Here is a 17,425-nt window from a genome sequence, read left to right as displayed (position 1 = left end):
CGTAACAGTCCTGTTGGACAAAGCACTGTGGCTAAAAGATCTTTGGCTTCGAACAAATATGCCACTTTATGGGCCTGGAGGAATCAGACTTCCAGTCATAGGCATGGTTCTGCAACTACTAAGGTATGGCGACAAACAAATCTTCAGACTGATGTATGTATGTCATCCGTAACCAGCCTTTCTCTCTCGTGAACAGAGATGCCTGTGTAGTCCTGGACCTCCTCAAAACAGCAGAAGATATCAATCAACCACAGTCATTAATCATACAGAACTGTGAGTTCTTGAGTACTCAAACAAAATAAAAAAGGCTCTCCTGACTGGGACTTAAGCTCTGGACTGTCTTCTCTCTTTGCGAAGCAGGGTTGTCCATTCTTGTTATAGGTGCTGGAAAACTTTCAATGTTCAGACTAGCCAACCAAACAGGGAGGTAACCAAGACACCTCTAGTGGAGGATGTAAAAGAGAGTGACCAATTGTCTAATGAGCCTCAACCTCTGACTCCGACGATGGTATAGAAGGTCAACACTGCAATCACTGAACATACGCTGCAACTCCCAGCCAGTCTGCCAAAGCCACAAAAGATGCTGGAACATGGTAGCAGCTATTCATTGCCAACAGCGAAATGCAGAGGTGAATGTATCACTAAACCCATTCCCATCACAGGAATGCTCTTCCTCATCCACACAAGACAACACATATGACAACGAAAAAAGTGAAAGAAGCGACATGGAGACAAGCACAATGTTCATCCACTCAAGTAATGAGTTAGAGTAGCAACAACTGATCAACACAGCAGCTGAACCAACCCGTGTGGTTCAACACGATGGAATGGAAGAAAGGATAAAAAGGTGCCCAGATGCCAGCTCAACATCCAAACCAACAGAAAGAACCAACAACAACAGAGCCGACCACTCTTCCAAACGTAATGCGAATGAGGTATGGAAGGGTTATAAGACCTGCAGGCTGCCTGAACCCAAGGACTTGAAGGGGGGAGATGCGGTTGGGATAATGTAGCAATAGTGATAATGTAGTAATGCTGAGAATGTTGTGTTAACAATATAAGACATGAAGTAAATTAGTATAACACTAGAATACATTGGATAAAGACTTGGGATAGGTGTAGTATAAGGGTCTGGCACATATAGGGTTAATGTGGGACTGAGTATAGTATCGTCCACACAGTGATGTAAGAGAGCACCTGTCCCACACCTAGGGGTCAGTGTGGTGTTGGACAGAGCCACATGCAGACCTAAGCATGGAGGCAGCTCCTAGCTTGTATCCTTTACTGTATATTTGTAAATAATTCCAATGGTTAATAAAGACTCACAATTAACCTACTTTAGACTATGAAGACTTCATTAAAACCTACCGAGATGTAACCAATACCCCACAACCAAGGAAAAGAAGCAGTGGTTCTGGTGAAGGAGTGTATTAGCTCTCATTATATGCTCAGGGGAAAACAAGTGGAAGAAGGATTAGTGGATTGGGGTTCAGGGTGAGATGAGTGACAAACATGCAAGAGGAATGGAGGGCACAGTAGTTGAGCAGGTAGTTAAAATGACAAAATGTAGGAATAATGGTGAGAGTTATTTTTTATAGTGGAGTTTTAAGGGCGATATTATCTCATGGCTGTGTCAAAAAGAGAGACAGATAAAAGGGGGTTAAATACTTAACAGAGAATTGTTTTTCCCAGAGATTGAATAATAGTCAAATGGTTAGCTTTGCTAGGTAAGACACCTTGCACTATGGTGCTATAAAGTTGGAGGATTGTTTAATTTCTGTTAGTCAATGGGACAAGCTTTTATAAATCTGAACACAGACACCATTAAGTCATTTGCACATGACTGGAAAGGAAGATGACTTTGGGGAGCAAGGCTTCACCCTGGGCTGTAGGACAGCACGCAGACAGGTTATTCTATTTAATTTAACTAAAATGACCATCCAGAGCCAAAGTAATGTTGTGTTTTCCTTATTTCACATCATTACATGAATTCTGTTCATACCATTTTGTTGAATATGCTTTACCTTACTGTGGAATAAAGCAGCTTATGATTTAAACCAAACTTCATCTCATCCACTGTTAACTGGGTCCACCTTCAGAAAGATTGAAGAAGTGCATGTGCAAAAGACATGGTGACCTATTGCAGATCACAAAGGAGTTTCATTCTTACTGTCTCAGATTCTGCAGCCATGCAAGTAGATAAGGGGTAGTTTGAACTAACTTCCATAAAAATAAGTTGCTCAGGTAGCTTATGGAAGCAACTAAAGGCACCAACTCAAAAAGATATCCACATCCAAATTTAGAACATACAGAGGCAGTAATACAGTGCCGAATGGGGGTATTACACAAATCAGTGATTAGATTAATACTGGAACCAACTGGGGTCCCAGGGAAATTTCAAAATGACATGTCCCAGCTAAGTGTGGACATTTTGAATTTCGATAGGAAGTATTTATACAGTCATTTGCAATGCAGTTCACAACTCTTAACTATTTCAATATATGATAGGCAGAAATATGTAATTATATCTGTCGATCAACATGAGGGATGTCACTGCTGGCAGAACAAACATATACTGTCCCAAAAGCGGTCCAAAATCAGCTTCAGTATGGTGAGATACGAAGTAAATTTCTCTCCACAGTCTCTCATTAAACATGTCCAGATTTGGATAACCTGGTTATTCAAGAGTTAATCTCCCTCTGCTTTGAACCATCAGGCAGTCACAGGTCAGGCAAGGCACAATGAGATGAAAAGTCAAGTTCCCTCTGCACTGCCCATCAAGCATTCCCAAGTCAATGATAACATAGATAGTTAAAGTTGCTTCTATTCTGCCCCATCAAGAAATGCTAGGTCAGATATATCATAGATGCAGATGAAAACTTCATTTACATTGCTCCATCATGTCAGCCACTTACAGATTTAGCTGTGAAGTAAAGATTGCTCCACATATTGCATTGAGCAATATTGCAGAGCAATCTTGGGAGGTGTTAGGGAGAGTGTTGGGGTTGGGGGCAGGGGCAGGGGCAGAGGTGGGGGCGGGCTCCCAGTCTGCATGTGTAACCTCAGATGGAAATGAATGGAGCACCTAAAGAAGTAGCACAAATGGCCGCTTTCAGTTGTTACACTAGTTCTTCGTGGGATCTGCTGAAGTCCCATCAAAATTATGGTAGAAGATCAGGAAGACTTTCATGGAGTTCCAAGCAAGAATCTCTTAGGTAACTTGACCAACACATAACATCTGTGGCTCAATGTGTGTCTAAAATAATCAGTATGGCAGCAAGAAGCCAAAAACTGGAATAGGTGTAAAGTGGAAAGATGGCATAGCATGCTGATTAGGAAAGGCATTTGTTTATTGAAGACGAATTTATAAAATCTCTACAAAATAATAGGAAGCATTGGATTGCATGAGTAGAAAGATGGAGTACAAATCAAAGTGTTTACATTGCTGCATAAGGCATTGTTCCATCCCCGCCTGGAATAGTGTGTATAATTTGGGTTACCTGAATTAGGATAACATTTTAGAGGCTACAGAGTTGAACAAAGAAAATCATTCCAAGTTACAACTTAATTTTGTGCTAAAAACTTTTGAAAAGAAAGAGATTTCTCGTATTCCAATTTTCAGATTGGATTTCCAGCAATAAAAAACTTTAAAATTGCGTTAAAGATTAACAGGATGCTCACCTTGTAATATATTAACATTCCTTTGCTGCTAGGATCATGAACATATTCGTGGAATGCAACAGGTGGGATGAGGAATGTGGAGTTAATCTATCAATTACAGAAGTTGTGGAAATCCAAACCACTGTTGCTATGCCTGATGTGTTATATGGGCCAGGATATTGAGGCCGGCAAGCGGGGGGTGGGGCCCGCTCACCGACGCGTAAAATGATGCGGGATGACATCGGGCGGAACTCCCAACATCACCCCACGTCATTTCAATTTTCAGGTCAGCGGGGGCACAGCCGAATCAGCTGTGCGCCCGCCAACCTGTCAATGGCCTATCGAGGCCATTTAAAAAGTAAATAAGCTCATCAATGGACCTGCCCGTCCAACCTTAAGGTTGGCGGGCAGGCTGGGCGTCTTGGCGGGCTTCAGAAAAAGCATAAAGCCTCACCCACGGGTGGGATGAGGTTTCATGAGGGTTTTAAAAATTTTAATAAAGGTTAGCGATAAAGTGATGGACATGTCCCAACTCATGTGACGGTGTCATTTTGCTTCTACTCCTGGAGCACGTTCAAATTTAGTGCCGATCTCTCTGAGGCAGCTCTTAGCCTCAGGGAGATGAGTGAGCTCTTTTGAGCGCACTCTCGGCTGAGGGTATCCCCCCTCCGCCCGCACAGGGAGTGCATATCACTTCCCGGCGGACATCACGCTGGGTGGGCCTTAATTGACCTGCCCACGTAAAATGGTGGTATGCCCGATCTGGGGTGCTGATCAGAGGTGCGCCTGCCCATGCCTGCTCCTGCACTCCCTGCCCCCACCCCTCCCCCCAACAGGGGGAAAATTCTCCCCATGGAATTTGCTTCAGGCTTTTTATTATTTTTTTGGGTGCTCCACCACCTCCCCAGTCCAAAAATTTCTTGTTGTCCCTTTATATGTATGAATGACCCATTAAATATTTTCTTTAAATGTTCACATTAAATACATACAAACTTCTGCCCAAAATGCTTCTATTTGGTAACCTAAGATTAATTATACCCATAAATCAGTCAGACTGTTTAAGCAATTTGTGTCCAAATAGTTCTGGTCATAGCATGCTCATTACCCGGTTCTTATGTATCTGAATTTCTTACCAAGTATGACTGCAAAGATAGTTAAAAGGACAAAGGCATTTTTCTTGACAAAGCTCTGTACGCTTTGACGGCTGATGCTGCTGAAGCTTTTCTTAGCCCGACCAGCTCTCTTCCGCACCGCCTTTTGGAACCGCTGGACTCGACTGTCTGCGGTGGTCCGCTTGGCCGAGTCCTCGTTCAGGAAAAGGCTGTTGATGTTGGTCTGCCGCTCACTCATGATCGACTCCAGTGTGTGGCCCGACCAGTTCGACTCGTGGGCAACTTCGGAGAGAAAAGAGGAAAAACGAATGAACTCAAGTTTGCCAGGCAGAGGAGTACAAGTGGGATTTAATCTGGGTTTTCAACACACGATATGACAGAATCATTAGTAAGGTCTTTGAAATCAAGCTTCAGCCAGCTGGAACAGAATCTTGTACCTTCCTCAAAGCAAATCACTGCAGATGCTGGAAATCTGAAACAAAAACAAAAAATGCTGGAAAAACTCAGCAGGTCCAACAGCATCTGTGGAGAGATAGACAGAGTTTAGGTTGAAACCATATGACTTTTCTCCAGAGCTAAAGAGAAGTAAAAATGTAATGAAATTTGTACTGTTTAAGGTGGGGTAGCTGGATAGAAAGCCAGAGATAGATGGAGGCAAAGGAGAGATTGCAAGAGATGTCATGAACATAAAGTCAAATTGGTGTTAATGGTAGTGGTATTGGCTAAAGGAGGTGCTGATGGTGGCATTAAGGATAGAAAGCAGAATGTGATAATGGCTGGAGAAGAGTAAGCACTCTGGAAAGAACAACGTGAACAAGTGACAGATGGCCCTAGTGTGGTGGGAAAAAAGATCGAAAATAGAATAAAAGGTGGGGATAAAACAATGAATAAAAATAAGAATAAAAACAAAAATAAGTGGATAAAAAATTAAAAAAAATAAACAAAAATGAATATTGAAAAAAGGGGATTAAAAAAGGGGTGAGGATGGAGGAGAGAGTTCATGGTCTGAAGTTGTTGAACTCAATGTTAAGTATGGAAGGCTGTAAAGTGCCTAGTTGGAAGATGAGGTGCTATTTCTCCAGTTTGCGTTGGGCTTCACTGGAACATTGCAGCAGGCCAAGGATGGACATGTGGGCATGAGAGGCAGGGTGGTGTTGAAATGGCAAGCAACAGGAAGGTCTGGGTCATGTTTGCGGATAGACTGAAGGTGTTCCACAAAGTGGTCACCCAGTCTGTGTTTGGTCTCCAATGTAGAGAAGACTGCATTGGGAGCGGCGAATGCAGTAGACTAAATTGAAGGAGGTGCAAGTGAAGCGCTGCTTTACCTGAAAGGAGTTTTTGGACCCTTGGATGGTAAAGAGTGAGGAGATGAATGGGCAGGTGTTGCACCTTCTGCGATTGCATGGGAAGGTGCTATGGGAGGGGAATGAGGTGCTGGGGGTGATGGAGGAGTGGACAAGGGTATCCCGGAGGGAATGGTCCCTATGGAATGTTGAAGGGGTGGGGGTTGAAGGGAAGATGTGTTTGGCGGTGGCATCATGCTGGAGTTGGCGGAAATGGCGGAGGATGACGCTTTGAATGTGGAGGCTGGTTGGGTGAAAAGTGAGGACAAGGGGGACCCTATCATGGTTCTGGGAGGGAGAGGAAGGTGTGAGGGCAGAGGTGCGGGAGATGGGTCGGACACGGTTGAGGGCCCTGTCAACCACAGTGGGTGGGAAACCTCGGTTAAGGAAGAAGGAAGACATGTCAGAAGCGCTGTTTTGGAAAGCGGCATCATCGGAACAGATGCAATGGAGGTGAAGGAACTGAGAGAATGGGATAGAGTCCTTATTGGAAGCAGGGTGTGAGGAGCTGTAGTTGAGGTAGCTGTGGGAGTCAGTGGGCTTGTAATGAACCTGTACCTGTAACTTGTGCCTTCCTGTCACTTATGAAAACGACACATGGCAGGGTGCCCAAGTAGGAAGCATGTGCTGTTCCAATGTGAGGTCCCTCATCAGTATTACATCTTCTACATTTGTAAGTTTTGGTTTCATTCTCTAAAATAAACAAACAATCCGTAATATTTTTTTCCAAACTTTCTTATTTCCCTGAACTAACCTATTTATCTGCCTAAAGGAATGAACTGAGATGTTTACAGTGAGGGCATTGGGCTAAACTAGTTTTATGCAGCTCCCTCTTAGAAGTAAAAACATGCAGTTTGGATTTCAGTCATGATTTGCACAGAATAAGAGGCCTGTTGATATTGTAAAAAGTATGGATCGAGTTTATTACCATGGCAAAACGACTGGTGAAATGATTGAATCAAAATACGTACACTGTAGTTTATATTTAATCATCAATGCTTAACTGAAAACGATAGGTAACCGAAGCAAATGCACAAATTCAAAACCAAATGCCGGTGCCCAAACTAGGATCTTTAGATCAGGGCACTGCGTACACGATGCTAAACTGAACATTTGATGGAAAAGAAGCATGAAAGTTCACACACTAATACTGTCAAGTATGAATTGTTTTTAAATCTGAACGGTCCTTATGTTGGACAATAATAGTTTAATCTTTTTAACGTATGATCTGAAAATTAGATTTTGCAAGTATTTAACATTTATAATGGAAGAAAGTGCTTTCAACACATATCTTAACATTTCTTTGTTAAATATATTACTTACACTTGACATATGAGGCTGCAGATTACTGTTGGTGATAACATTGAATGAATGCTGAACACATGGGTGATATTCCAGTGTCTGCTATTTTAACAGAGGTATTAACCCATTTAAAATAAAAATTGAGTTAGACATACCTCTGTTATCACCAAAAATAATCACTTGACCACTTCCATGCCCAAAACAATCAAGGCAACTCAGTAGTTTGACTTAAGTCATCAACCTAATATGTAGGACGGAAAGGTACTGATGTAGCCCTATTCCTTACAGGGTTCGGATCCTCAATGAAGTACCTAAATGATGAAATCTGTATGTACTTCAGCTCCTGTAGTGTTGGAATGGTGTATTGGTTTGTAATTTAATATATTTTAAACTCATTATTCCTTTTTAAATGTCCTGTCCACCACTTTTCCTGTTATCTGCTGAATTTGTTTGTCTATATTTGTTATGAAAAAATTGTCACTTTTCCATGTTTTTAACTTGATTACTTATACTATATGAATTTTTGATGTAAGTTATGCTGCATTGCAGTCTTTGGGTTGCGAGTGTGTTTCTTGAGTAAAATACTACTAATTATTATAAGATATATATATATTATATTTATATATATACACACACACTGCTGAAAAGAGAGAGATGCTGTCTAAGCTTTTCATCTTGCACTTATCAGGACACATTGTAAGATTACCAACAGTAAAGGGAACAACAATTTAAATCCCTGGTTCATTCCCTATGGTGATGCTTTGATTGTTTACACACAAAGATTGGGATATGAGTTCAGTCTTATCTGTGAGCCAATATTAAAATCTGGTGCATTGGTGGTAATAGCTTCCAATTTAGCTTGATACACAATGTTAATCCTTCCCTCCTAATGCAGCCCCTTGGGATTGAAGATGACTTGGTTCCAATCTGGTTTGATGGGTTCCGAGATGGCTGCTAAGTCTGTCACGACAGTGGATTACAGCCTTTAATTACTTATGGGCATATTGCACTTTGAAGGAAGGCATGTATTTTAAAAAAAAACACATACAAGCAAAAGCTGGCTGAGAATGTAAAGTAACCACTTTCTGGAAAATTCCTCTGTAAGTTATGCTTGACTGACTAGTCCAGAGAGAACATGGAATGTCGCACCTAAAAAGGTGCCAAGGCCTACTTCAGACCGAGACACTTGAAAGGAAGAGATGAAATGCAAAAGACTGAACTTTAATCTCCTGTGGCTGTGAAGACAATGGAGATTACCACATCTCAGCAGAAACCATCTCCTGATGAGCTATATCTCAGAATGTGGAAATGATCTGAGTTGAAAGAAAACAGACTCTGGACGAAAGACATGTTTGTTTTTTCCCTTCCAGGAATACACAAGGAAATTGATAAAAAAGCTAGCTGCAGACCTGATCTGTGTGTTGTAGTTCTGGTGTTGTAGTTCTGGTGTGCTAGTGAGAGTCACAGCAGAAGAAGAAGGCACCCATTTGCAGCTTGTAGTCAAAAGCTCTCTCCTCTCTCTCTGTTGCTGGAGGCAAGTCAGCAAAGCCACAATCAGAAAAGGAAATAGGACAGTTTCTTCAGCTAACTTGCAGAACCAAGTGTCTCCAAACCAACTGCTAAACTGCCAAAATCAGCTCTACCAGAATCACCCAACTTAACAGCCGTAACAATTCACCATCTAGGCCTCACAGACAAGCCAAAGACTGATTCGTTTATCTTTGTTAACTTTTATTTTTGGACTCAACTTCTCATTTCTGATCTGTGTGTATGTATGTTGCATTTTTATTTTTTTTTCTCAGGTTTTAGTAACTAATAAACTTACATTTTCTTTGACTCAAGAAAGCCTGGTTAAATTGGCTCCTTCTAAAACATAAATACATTTGGGCTGGGAAAAGGTATCCAAGAGGGAAGGGATCCCTTTAAATTAACTTTGTTGTGATCAACCGAGGGGGATGAATAAAGAAGAGGAGCCAACTCATTTCTCCTCACCTGGGAGCGTAACAAATTGGGGTCCCATTCGGGAAGTTAACAACTTGGGGTACCTCATCTGGGATCATAACAAATTGGGGGACCTCACCCGAGAACTGGTCGTAACAAGTCCAACAAATTGGGGGACCTCACCCAAAGACTCTGCCACACGTGAGGCAGGTGGTGCTTAGAAGGTTAGGTGGATGAGTTTTTAGGAGGTTTTGTACTCTCTCCAACATCTCAAATTCACCCTGCATGTTCCTGATGATTTGTTTGGTACCTTTCTGAATGAACCTTCCCCATTTTGGTCGGTCACAAGCCAGGGACTCTCATTGTTCACGGCAATGTTTGACTTCAGTGGTACTTTGAGGACATCCCTAAAGCATTTCTGTGTCCCCCTGGGAGTCTCCTGTCATGATCAAGCTCCAAGTAGAACTGTCGCTTTGGGGGTCTTGGATCAGTTATCCAAACATGTCCTGCACAGCGGAGCTGGTTTTGAGTGATTGGTGCCTCGATACTGGGCATGTTGGCTTGGGAGAGGACACTGCTGTTTGACAGCCATTCTTGCCACCGGAATTGGAGGATCTTGTGAAGGCACGGCTGGTGGTACTTCTCCAATACATTGATGTTCCTGCTGTATATTGTCCAAGTCTCCAAAGAATATAGGAGCATGGGGCTCACTACTGCCCAACAAATCATGATCTTGGTCTTTGGTTTGAGATCCTGGTCCTCAAATACTCTTTTCCTCAGTTGGATGAAGGCTGAGCTGGCACATTGGAGGTGATATGAATTTCGTCATCGATGTCTGCTTTCGTTAGGAGGAGGCTCCCAATATATGGAAATGTAGACAATAATAATAGATTACTTCTTCAATACAAGGACCAAAATGGGAACACAACACTGTCTTACATTGTCATGTAGAATGTCCGGTCTTGCATTGATAAAGGCTCTGGCTGCATTCCAATCTGACCAAACTGTTTCCTTGTTCCCCTTTGCAAAAACATGCAGCTATGCAGTGTTATGTAAATATACAAAATGCAAGAATGGCCAGTAATTGCTCAAGATGAAGGCAATTTCTTTAGCAATTAAGTTCCTGCCAAATCCAAATGTAATCCAAAATTCACATATGTTCAGTTTGTTAATACTTGCCACAGAGAGCAACTAAACCTATTTTTACTATATAAATTCTGTGGCCTCCTCTTTGAAACAAGGTGATAGTTGTTTTTCATATTCTTTTTGGCACTTGAACAAAAAAATGACTGTGGCATACACCTCCTTGTCATATGCTACATACTATTTAGATAGAGTCAAATAGTTTATGATTCATTCTCATTAACACGAAAAAAACATTCTTTCCAGTTTTTTGACACCTTTACTGTGTAAGCTGGTTGCTAGAATATGCCTTTGCTGCATTTGGCTCTGGTAATTACTTTCAAATCCCCTGCGGGATTTACATGCCAGAGTATGTGTGTTCTGACAAGATTCTATGTGTGGATAAAACATACATACAAACTCCATCCTTTACTTCCATCTCTCCAACCATCTTGGTATCCTTGTGATCACATTCCCTTTAATTCTCTGTATAATTATCATTGCCACAATTTTCTTTTATGGTACCTTGAAAGTTGATTTTTTGAAAACCTATATAAATCACATCAACCGTATTTTGTTGCATTTAACTTCTGTGTTGTTTCTTCAAAGAATTCCCTAAGGCTGGTCAATTCTGGGCTGCCTTCTAGAATCAATACTGAGTGACACTAATTAGCTCATTAACTTCTCTACCTGCTTAATTCTGTGTCATAAAATGTAGTTGTTTACTAATAATTCAATTAAACATAACTGGCTTATAATTTCTTACTTTATCTCTTTTGCAGTCTTGAAGAGATAACATTTGCAACCCTTCAGTCCTCTTTGTTAGTTTTCTTTGCCACTGAGAGGAGCTGGTTAGTCATCTTATGTGTATTTCAATATAACACCACTAGTTTGGGTTCAATTCCTGCCTGGGCAGAGGTGAAATCAGGGCCTGCCTCATTGCCTGCCCCATGCTTGTTGCAGATTCAAATTATATTTGAATTATAGTGTAATGGTTAAATCCCAGAGATGCAACATTTTTAAAGCCACTTAGAGCACTAATTAGAATGTCTGGGTGATAAGAACAGGAGTAGGTCATTCGACCTCTTGAGTCTGTTCTGCCATTCAATGAGATCATGGCTGATCTGTAACCTAACTCCATTCACCACCTTGACTCCTTATTCCTTAATACCCTTGGCTAGCAAAAACCTATTGCTCTCAGACCTAAAGTTATTAATTGAGCTGGCATTTATTGCATTTTGAGAGAGAGAGAGTTCCACACTTTTACCACCCTTTACATGAATTTTTTTGTTATTATTTTTTCATGGGTGTGGGCATCACTGGCTAGGACAATCCCCAATTGCCCTTGAGAAGGTGGTGATGAGCAGCCTTCTTGAACCGCTGCATGCTATGTGGTTGTAGGCACCCACAATGCTGTTGGGAAGGGAATTCCAGGATTTTGCCGCAACAACTGTAAAGGAATGGTGGTATAGTTCCAAGTCAGGATGGTGTGTGACTTGGAAGAGAACTTGCAGGTGGTGGTATGCCCATGCTTCTGTTGTCCTTGTCCTTCCAGTTGGTAGAGGTCTCACGTTTGGAAGGTGCTGTTGAAGGACCCTTGGTGAATTGCTTCTGTACATCTTGTAGGTGATACACACTGCTGCCACTGTGCGTCGGTGGTGAAGGAAGTGAATGTTTAACGTGGTGGATGGGGTGCTAATCAAGCGGGCTGCTTTGTCCTGGATGGTGCCAAGCTTCTTGAGTGTTGTTGGAGCTGTACTCATCCAGACAAATGGACAGTATTCCATCACACTCCTCACAGGTGCCTTGAAGATGGTGGTCAGGCTTCCGGGAGTCAGGAGATGAGTTATTCACTGCAGGATTCCCAGCCTCTGAACTGCTCTTGTAGCCACAGTATTTATTTGGCTAGTCCAGTTCAGTTTCTGGTCAATGGTGATCCCCAGGATGTTGATAGTGGGGGGTTCAGTGATGGTAATGCCATTGAATGTCAAGGAAAGATGGTTAGATTCTCTCTTGTTGGAGATGGTCATTGCCTGGCACATATGTGGCATGAATATTACTTTCAACTTATCAGCCCAGTCTGAAAGTTGTCCAGGCCTTGCTGCATATGGGCATGGGCTGCTTCAGTATCTGAGGAGTTGTGAATGGTGCTGAACATTGTGCAAACATCAGCGAACCCCCACTTCTGACCTTATGATGGAGGGAAGGTCATTGGTGAAGCAACTGAAGATAGTTGGACCTAGGACACTACCCTGAGGAACTCCTTCAGCAATGTCCTAGGATTGAGATGATTGACCTACAACAACCACAACAATTTTCTTTGTGCTAGGTATGACTCCAGTCAGTGGAGCGTTTTCCCCCGATTCCCATTGACTCCAGTTTAGCTGGGGCTCCTTGAAGCTACACGAGGCAAAATGCTTCTTTGGTGTCAAAGGCAGTCACTCTCATCCCACCTGTGGAGTTCACCTCTTTTGTCCATGTTTGGATCATGGCTATGAGATGAGATCAGGAGCTGAGTGGCCCTGGTGGAACCCAAATGTAGCATCAGTGAACTGGTATTGCTGAGTAAGTGCCGCTTCATAGCACTGACAACAATCCCTTCCTTCATTTGCTGAAGATTGAGAGTAGACTGATGGGGCAGTAATTGGCCAGGTTGGATTTGTCCTGCCTTTTATAGACAGGACATACCTGGGCAATTTTCTACATTGCCAGATTGATGCCAGTGTTGTAGCTGTACTGGAACAGCTTGGCTATGGGCATGGCTAGTTCTGGAGCACAAGTCTTCAGTACTATTGCTGGAATGTTGTCAGGGTCCATAACCTTTGCAGTACCCAGTGTGTTCAACTGTTTCTTGATATCACAAGGAGATAATCGAATTGGATGAAGACTGGCATCTATGATGCTGGGGACCTCAGAAGGGGCTGAGATGGATCATCCACTTGGCACTTCTGGCGGAAGATGGTTGCAAATGCTTCACTGATATTTGCACTGATATTCTGGGATCCCCCATTATTAAGGATGGGGATATTCATGGAACTGCCTCTTCCAGTGAGTTGTTTAATTGTCCACCATCATTCACAACTGCAGAGTTTACATATGATCAGTTTGTTATGGTTCTGTCTACTGCATGCTGCTTCCACTGTTTGGAATGCAAGGAGTCCTGTGTTCTAGCTTCACCAGGTTGACATCTTATTTTTAGGTATGCCTGGTGCTGAACTCTTCATTTGAACCCAGAGTTGATCCCTGCCTTGATAGTAATGGTAGAGTGGTGGATATGCCGGGCCATGAGTTTACAGGTTGTGATTGAGTACAATCCTGCTACCGCTGATGGCCCGCAGCACCTCATGGATACCCACTTTTGAGTTGCCAGTTCTGTTCGCAATTTATCCCATTTAGCACGATGGTAGTGCCACACAACAAAAAGCAGATTAACAACCCAGGGCAATCATGGGAAGAAAAACTATCAAATTCCTCTCTGACTCTTTTAAGTAATTAAAACTAATCCAGGAGAACATATTGATCCTGATTTATTTTACAATGCACCTGACTCTTGTATGAGGTGATGTCTTCCTCAGTCAGGAAGAGGTTCAGCTCTCTCTTGAAGGAATACAACCAACGTTCACCACATGAGCCTGCAACCTATTCCACAGAGCCACAATTCTCTGGAAAAGAAGAACCAGATAACTCAGTTTTGCCCTCATATAATTTGTAAATGTGACCCTGGTCATCCTTAACCTATTCAGTTGAAATAATTGGTCCATGTATGCACAATCAAATACCCTTCATTATTTTATAAAACTCAATCAAATCACCCCAAGTTTGTTTTTCTGAAGCTTACAGACCTTGCTTTTTGAGCCTATCTGGGTAGCGAAAGTGTTTTAAGCTAGGAAATCAATCTTGTGACCACCCCCCCACATCCTTTCAAAAGCCGCATGATCACACACCATGCCAATAGATGAAGTCTAGACACAGATTTTAAATGAGCCCTAAGCAAGGTCTTGTATAAGAACAACATGTTTGTTTTGTAGTGAATTGTCTGCGAATTAAACAGGATCTCTGTTTGTTTTAGCTATAGCTTCACAATGTTGGTCATGAATCTTTAGAAAGTGATGCACCATAACACCCAAATCTTTCTTTCAACACTGGCTTCAATTATATTCCCTGTAGATCTCTTTATGTTTAGCATTAGATATGCCCATATATATAGCACTATATTTCCCTAGGTTAAGCATCATTTGCCAGACATGGAGAGATCTACTTGCACTGGTTACCATCCTCTCCAGTCCTAAAACATGCACGAAGCTTGGTACTGTACACAATGTTCTTGTTCATTCCTCCAGTAACTACATCCAGGTCATGAATGGAAGGCAGTAAAGAACAAGGGTCCTAGCATGGATCCCTCAAGCACTACTGGTAACTGGTGTCCAGGCATTCAGCCAATTCCCAATCCATTTCAGCTGATGACCACCAGAGGTGAAAGTTTTTACCCTGTAACAAAGCTGTGACAAAGGCTTTCTAAATGTCCGAGCAGGCAATATTTACTGCAAGATGCACATTTCTCAGGACAAGATAGACAGAAGCAGGAAGAACCTGCCTGAAAGAGATATACCAATTTAAATTACATTAAAAAGTTAATACACATTCTTAATTATTTTCCTCTATTAATTCTAGTCATAAATATGAAAATTTCACTGCCTATAAATAACTTGGTTGAGCAATTGCAGAGCTGAGGTGCAAAATTCTTTAAAGTGAGAAATCGTATTTGCTGTAATTTTTTTATGGGTAGTGTTTACCCTTCTCTGCCTGACTGTATGAGACAAGTTCAACCCCAGAATAGAGAAAAGTACAGGAAGGGAAGAGAAATTATAAAGTATCCAATAAACTCAAAACCTATACCTCTTCACCTATACCTCTTCGAACAACACCTTCAGTTGCCTATGTCATTGGAATGACTAAGTTTACACAAGGCATAGACAGTTATTTCACAAGTCTTGAGGTTTTGTTTTCTTTCCAGCTCCCCATGTATTTGCACAACACTTTTCTCAGGTCTACCAAAATCATTAGCTCCCACATGAACAACCACCACAATGACCACCCATCCAATCTCTCAATTGTCTATCTGTATGCTTCTTGACGCCTTCCAATGTTGTACCTGGAAAACAATAGGCTGTTCTGGACTGAAAGCCTCGGTCATATATATAACTGTCTATCCCCTTTCATTTAGTTTCCCACCTCTAATATCTGTCTCCTCCTATGCTCACTGTCTCCCAACAACTCCCCCTACCCCGGTTTCACCATGTACCATTCTGATACAATGATTTTACAGAGGACTATGGTTCACATTATCTCTACTGACTTTCATTTTCCTTAGAAACCAGCTCCGTGATATCAGGGAATATAAATTAGTGTTTCTTAAAGAAGGTGTTGTAGGAGGTAATAGAACAAACAGTTGTAGGGTAACTTTGGATGGAGCAACCCTAATGGGTTGCATGCTCTAGATGTTATGGTCGTTTGACACTGTTTCTCACATAACAAACCGGAAGAGTTTGTTAGCCTAAGTACTGGTGAACTACCCTCTTGTTTCCTGGTTTGACTTTTTTCATGTCATCTTCTTTCTACTCTTTCTTTCCTTTCTTATCTTGGAGTAACAATGCTGTGGAAACTCTGCCTGAACTGTAAATTACTTGATGTATTGAGCAATTTGCTGCTTAAGTTTAGTAGCTGAATGATAATTAATGCACAAGAACATACAAATTAGGAGCAGGAATAAGCCATTTGACCCCTCGAATTTGCTCTGCCATTCAGTAAGATCATGGCTGATCCGAATGAAGCATAGAAACATAGAAAAGAGGAGCAGGAGGGGGTCATTCAGCTCTTCGAGCCTGCTCCACCATTCAATATGATCATGGCTGATCCTCTATCTCAACACCGTACTCCCGCACTCTCGCTATATCCCTTGACACCCTTAGAGTTCAGAAATCTATCTATTTCCTTCTTAAATATATTCAGTGACTTGGCCTCCACAGCCATCTGTGGTAGAGAATACCACAGGTTCACCACCCTCGGAGTGAAGAAATTTCTCCTCATCTCAGTCCTAAATGGTCTACCCTGTATCCTGAGACTGTGACCCCTTGTTCCCCAAGCCAGAGGAAATATCATCCCTGCACCTAGTCTGTCCATCCCTGTCAGAATTTTATGTTTCAATAAGATCTCCTCTCATTCTTCTAAAGGGTCTATTTGGCCAATCTATCCCCATACGACAAACCTGCCATCCGAGGAATCAGTCTGGTGAACCTTTGCTGCACTCCCTCTGTGGCAAGTATATACTTTCTTAGGTAAGGAGACCAAAACTGCACAGACTACTCCAGGTGTGGTCTCACCAAGGCCCTGTACTGTTGCAGTAAGACATCTTTGCTCCAGTACTCAAATCCTCCCGCACTGAAGGCCAACATACCATTTGCCTTCTTAACTGCTTGCTGCACCTGCATGCTTGCTTTCAGTGATTGTTGTACAAGGACACCCAGGTCCCTTTGTACACCAACATTTCCCAATCTGTCACCATTTAAACAATACTCTGCCAATTTGTTTTCCTACCCAATTGGATAACTTCACACTTATCCACATTATACTGCATCTGCCATGCATTTGCCCATTCACTCAACCTGTCTAAGTCGCCTTGAAACCTCTTAACACCTTCCTCATCGCTCACATTCCACCAAGTTTTGCGTCATCAGCAAATTTGGAAACATTACATTTGGTTCCTTCATCCAAATTGTTGATATATATTGTAGATAGCTGGGGCCTAAGCATTGACCCCTGCGGTACCCCTCTAGTTACCACCTGCCACTCCAAAAAACACCCAATTATTCCCACTCTGTTTCTTGTCTGCTAACCTATTCTCAATCCATGCCAATATATTACCCCCAATCCCATGTGCTTTAATTT

The 17,425-nt window shown here is 42.0% G+C and overlaps 1 protein-coding gene across 1 annotated transcript in view; it reads right to left on the bottom strand.

Moving 5' to 3' along the window:
- Positions 1 to 17,425, bottom strand: part of slc1a6 (solute carrier family 1 member 6) — a 106,500-nt gene that overhangs the window by 56,201 nt on the left and 32,874 nt on the right. Inside the window, exon 2 of the mRNA XM_078555833.1 lies at positions 4,794 to 5,054. Within this exon, the coding sequence (XP_078411959.1) occupies positions 4,794 to 5,010 (217 nt within the window). The 5' untranslated portion in view covers positions 5,011 to 5,054. The remainder of the gene's footprint in view (positions 1 to 4,793; positions 5,055 to 17,425) is intronic.

This window comes from Cetorhinus maximus, chromosome 13 (genome assembly GCF_964194155.1).
Source record: "Cetorhinus maximus chromosome 13, sCetMax3.hap1.1, whole genome shotgun sequence".
In the NCBI taxonomy this organism is placed as follows: Eukaryota; Metazoa; Chordata; class Chondrichthyes; order Lamniformes; family Cetorhinidae; genus Cetorhinus; species Cetorhinus maximus.
This window is presented reverse-complemented; position numbering and strand designations above follow the sequence as displayed.